Source organism: Arachis ipaensis, chromosome B09, assembly GCF_000816755.2.
Source record: "Arachis ipaensis cultivar K30076 chromosome B09, Araip1.1, whole genome shotgun sequence".
NCBI lineage: Eukaryota > Viridiplantae > Streptophyta > Magnoliopsida > Fabales > Fabaceae > Arachis > Arachis ipaensis.
Genome location: NC_029793.2, coordinates 127,732,339 through 127,737,554, shown reverse-complemented (window position 1 = coordinate 127,737,554; position 5,216 = coordinate 127,732,339). Strand labels below are relative to the sequence as shown.

The 5,216-nt window shown below is 34.0% G+C and overlaps 1 protein-coding gene across 1 annotated transcript in view; it reads right to left on the bottom strand.

The window, feature by feature from the left end:
* The window catches only part of LOC107617373, a gene marked incomplete in the record, with an annotated part of 5,929 nt that continues 5,055 nt past the window's right edge, over nucleotides 4,343-5,216 (bottom strand). The window contains 2 exon segments of the mRNA XM_016319134.2: nucleotides 4,343-4,711; nucleotides 4,961-5,063. Coding sequence (XP_016174620.1) covers nucleotides 4,594-4,711; nucleotides 4,961-5,063 — 221 coding nt within the window.

Here is a 5,216-nt window from a genome sequence, read left to right as displayed (position 1 = left end):
TCCACTTTTTGTGTACCTTTGCCACCAATTCTTTTATCTTTGATCATAGGATTAGACTCCACCTTCTTCTTAAATTGGTTCCCTAGTCATTTGGAATGCATTATGCCAACCTTGTGTGTTTGCATGCAAGTATGTTGTAAATTCTTTCTTCTTAGTTGCCATGTTGACTCCTTCCTAGAAGTATGTTCTTATTATTGGTTATGAAGATTGTAAATCGGGGCTTTGAAGATGAGGAACAAGTGAATTGAATTGCAATTAAAATAAGTAAAAGACTGTAAAATAAATAAATAACTGTAAAATAAACTTTTGGCAAGGTATGAGAAATTGGAAGTCCTATCCTAGTTATCCTTATCAATGATGATGAAAATTGAACCTTAGTTCCACTTAGTTAACCTTTGCTAGAGCAAGGGAAAGTCAAGTGACTAATTAGTTAGATCCTCAAATCCTAGTTAATCCCTAAGGAAAGATTGGGATTATTGAAGTTCAATTCAATTAGCAAAGATAACAATTATCAATCATGTTGAGTTTGATAACTCCTGAGTTACTGATTTCTTAACCAAGACCAAAAAAGAAAAGTAAATCTACTGGAATAAAAATGTCTTCAGATTGGAAGCAACATTAATATAAATAAAAGAAACAATTGTAAACCGAAATACCTCAAATAACATTAATTCAAAAAAGTAATCTGTAACGTAGAAGAATTCATAAATTAAATTGAAAAGATAAATAAAAAGGAATGTTAAACATGATAAAAAGAGATAATCCTGAAAGCGAATAAAATCCTAAATCTAAATCCTAAAAGAGAGAGGAGAGAACCTCTCCCTCAAAACTACATCTAAATCATGAATAATAACTAATTGGAGACTCTCTTTTGAATGGATGCATTTCCCCACTTCATAATCTCTGATCTGTGCCTTCTGGACTTGGATTTGGGCCAAAAGGGCTTCAGAAATCGCTGGGAGCATTTTCTGTAATTTCTGGTACGTGGCCTCTGTCACGCGTCCGCGTGGGTCACGCGGTCGCGTCGTTTGGAGTTTTCCTTGTCATGCGATCGCGTCAGTCATGCGTTTGCGTCATATGCGTTTCGCTCAAGGTGCGCGATCGCGTCAAGCACGCGGTCGCGTCGCTATTAATTCGCGCTGGCATGCGGCCGCGTCGTCCATGTGATCGCGTCGTTGCCAGTTTCTTCAAAAACTCCATTTTGTGCTTTCCTTCCATTTTTGTATGTTTCCTTTTCATCATTTAAGTCATTCTTGCCTTAGAAGATCTGAAACTACTCAACACACGAATCACGGCATCGAATGGAAGTAAAGGGTAATTAAAATAATTACTTTTAAAGCATAGGAAACATGTTTTTCACATACATCACATAATAAGGAAGGGAAAGTAAAATCATGCAATTAACATGAATAAGTGAGTGAAGGATTAAATAAATCACTTAAATTAGGCACAATGTTCGAACCATAGTGGCAAAATTAATATAAATCTGAGGTAACTCACAACGATTAGTCATCAAATAGACCCAAGTAAAACGGGAATAATCATCAATAAAGAGGACAAAATATCGAGCCCCTCCCATAGAAGCGGTGGGAGCGGGTCCCCAAACATCAGAATGAATAAGATCAAAAGGAGAGCATGCAATAGAGGAATTATTATTAAAGGATAAGGCAGGTTGTTTTGCAGTGTGACAAGAAATGCAATCTAAAGACTCATTTTGAACTTGACCTAAAACACCCGTAGATACAAAATATATCATAAAATATGGGTTTATCAGAAACCTTTGACCCTGACAATCTTATCCACCATCATCATCCTCCTCCTCAGGATCATCAGCCTCCACCTCATATCCACCAACCATATGGTCTACCTCTAGTTCATCACTGTCTGCACTTTCTTCATTACTTAACCCACTTGTTACAACATCCTTGTCCTTGGTAACAGTAGACACCTTTGGCACAGAATTCATTTCTCCGAATCGACTATCATATTCATACTCTTTTTCACTGTCAGTGAAGTGGATGTCATGTGCACTGTCCCCTTCTTCATTGGATGGCACATATTCCATATCATCACTGTCTTCATCACTATCGCCTTCACTCTGTCCTTCATCAACTGTCACAGCCTCAGTCACAGTTTCATCGTCAACTGCGACAACCTTAGTCACAGTCTCATCATCTTGCTAATTCACACTCATTTGTTGCTCTCTTTCATAAAGCGCCATCTCAAAAGCAGCACCATTATCCTCCTCACCTTCAACACCCTCATTAACTCCCCCAACATCGACATAACTAACTTCAGGGAACCCCTCCTTATCCCTAATTTCATGGACCACAAACAAATCCACTAAGTGCTTCATCTGAGCTATTCTGCACATCCCAATTGCATCTAAGTCACCTTTCAACATTTTCTCACAATTCTCCACTATGGGATCTTTATACCATAATGCTGATATGTTAGACTCCAAGTAACCAAACTGTCTTAACTCTTCATAGACCTCAAACGCAGACCACTGATCACCATCAATTTCTTCAATAATTATAGTTTGCCCCTTCAGATACTTAAATACCCTATTATCATAACCAAATGAACCCCATGATGCACCCTCATGTTAAAGTACCCCATCTTCTACTCTGACAACACCCTATTATTCAACGCAATACATTACTAAAACAAACAAAAAAGAAAAGAAATGCATCATCATCAAACCTTAGTTTTATACACAGTCAATCAGCCCTACACTGAACCCTAAAACCACTCAGATGCATCAATAGTATAACCATGCTCAAACCACCCAAATGTAAGAAATAGTTGAGGTAAAGAGGCAACACATGGAAACTAAACATATATCAACAACGACTCTCTACAACGATGAAGATAAGTGACTTCTGTGACACCACACCCTGGGTGGAGCTCCCAACAACGAAATCTCTTCAACAACCAGCGTGGCTCGTCTTCGCAGAAATGCGTTCTTAGGGTATCACACAAACATGACAAAGAATCAGTGTGTTCTCAAACGTTATAAGTTAATTGAGGAAGAAGAAATGATTTTACGGGAATGAAAGAAAGGAAACGACACCATAAGGAGTAAAATCGTCTTTAAAAAATATATTTCCTCGCTAAGGACAATTTTAAGACTACGTGAAACCTTAAGGACGATTTTATATACAAAATAGGCTGGAAACGAAAAAAATTTTCGGCTCATATCTTAGGGACCAAAATCGTACTTAACCCTTTATTTTAGACATTTAAATAAATAATTTTATTAATCAATTTTATAAAAAAATTAATATTTAATTATTAAACTAAAAATAATATATAAAAAATAACTAATAGTTTAAGATATTAACATAAATGAGTATTAAATTAAATTATAAAACTCTAATAAAGTATATAAAAGATATTATAATACATTATACAAAATCAGTACATAAAGACACTATTTTTATTAAAAAATATATAAATTTTAGTTATATTCAAACATGTTATTTTTCTAAGCATGTTCAATTCTTTTCAATACTTTTTGCTAGTATTCTTTTTATACTATTTTTTTTGGTCTAGTACTCTTTATACTCTTTTAGTGCACTATAATTTTCCACTATTATTATTGCTTATGATTAAATTTTTAGTTAATTTGCTCTACTAAATGAGATCAATAATCTATATTATAAAATAATAATAATAATAGTAAATATAATACACAAAAATTACAATTATAGAATTATACGATATCAAATAAAATTAAAAAAAAGATAAATAATAAAAAAAAAGTTTATACGACATTCCATAAACAAAATAATATGTACGGAGTAGGACTGGTAAAAAGGAAATAAATTTTTCTAATTCATGATTCAACGCTAATAAGTGAATTTACAAAAAAATAAAGTAGCCAAATAAAAAGTTTCAAACGTATTTTTCATATTTCAAACGCTAAATCATAGGCACCCTATGTCATGAGTTAAACGTTTAGAGCAATCAGCAACTTTAAAATGCTACTTCAAGTTTTAGTACTTTAAATGGTTCAATATCGTAAATAAAATCTTTAAATACTTCTTGCTAAATCTTTTTTTCCTCCCATCATTGTGTAATAGTAAAACTGATTGGCTTACAGTTTGAGAGCAATTGAGAAGAGAAAACAACTGAGTTTGACACAAGGCCAATATGTAGTACCTACTTACAATTTACAATTACTGGAGCCATAATAATAATAATAACAATCACCAGTTCCCTTATATATTATTATTTCTTTTCTCTTTTCTGTTTTTTACCGGTAGGAGTAGGAGTGGGATTCTATGTCTATGTATGCGAGATGAATTTATTCAAAAATAAAATAAAACAAGAAAGATTTAGAAAGAATAACTATTTTATTTACGCAAGAATGATGAATCAACAGAGCCATTTGCTATTCCAATTATACAATTCAAGGAGTTCCACATATAATCAGAAAAACAAAGGCAACCCTACTCAACACTATAAATAAGAACCCCGGGAAAGAACTGAGACTCAAAACACCCTCAGATCGTTTTTACAACGCCTTTTCTTTTTTTCTCTGTCTTTTTTAAACTTTTTTCCCAATGCCCTTTTAACTTCCTTTTTTTACAGTATGGAATATGCTCGGACCACCTCAACAATCGGTGCTCGGCATAAAGGACACTTACCTCCGCCGCGAACTAACTCATTGGCACATTTTGAGCAAGTGCACATGTGCCCGCATCTGCAACAAATTTCAATATGGAGAAACAAACAAATCAATAGACGAAACCACTATCTGGAAAACAAATTGTTAAGAACCGAGTAAATATGGGAAATTCTTTGCTGAAGAGTAGGATTGGATAGAGTGAAGATTTTTACTAGTTTTAGTATAAACATGATCAATTTTTATTGGTGGATTTTTTCTATTCTAAAAAAGACAATCTTTCACTCTTTACCAAAACTTCACCTTAGCATTACCCAGTAAATATACCTATACAGAAGTGAATCGATATGGTTATCGCAACAAACGCAGCAAGTTCCCTTTTTCACATGCCCCCACTTGGACCCATCATCAGATGTCTCAGCAACCATGCCTACGTTGAGTTAATAAATTACATGAATGAAGAGAAAAGTAAAGAGACATTTATCTAACAATCAAATGAGTTCCACCAACAAAGCTTCACTATCCTTAATGAATTCCTTCAAGGCAATGAGGGAAAACTAAAATATACTATAATTAGGAAAAG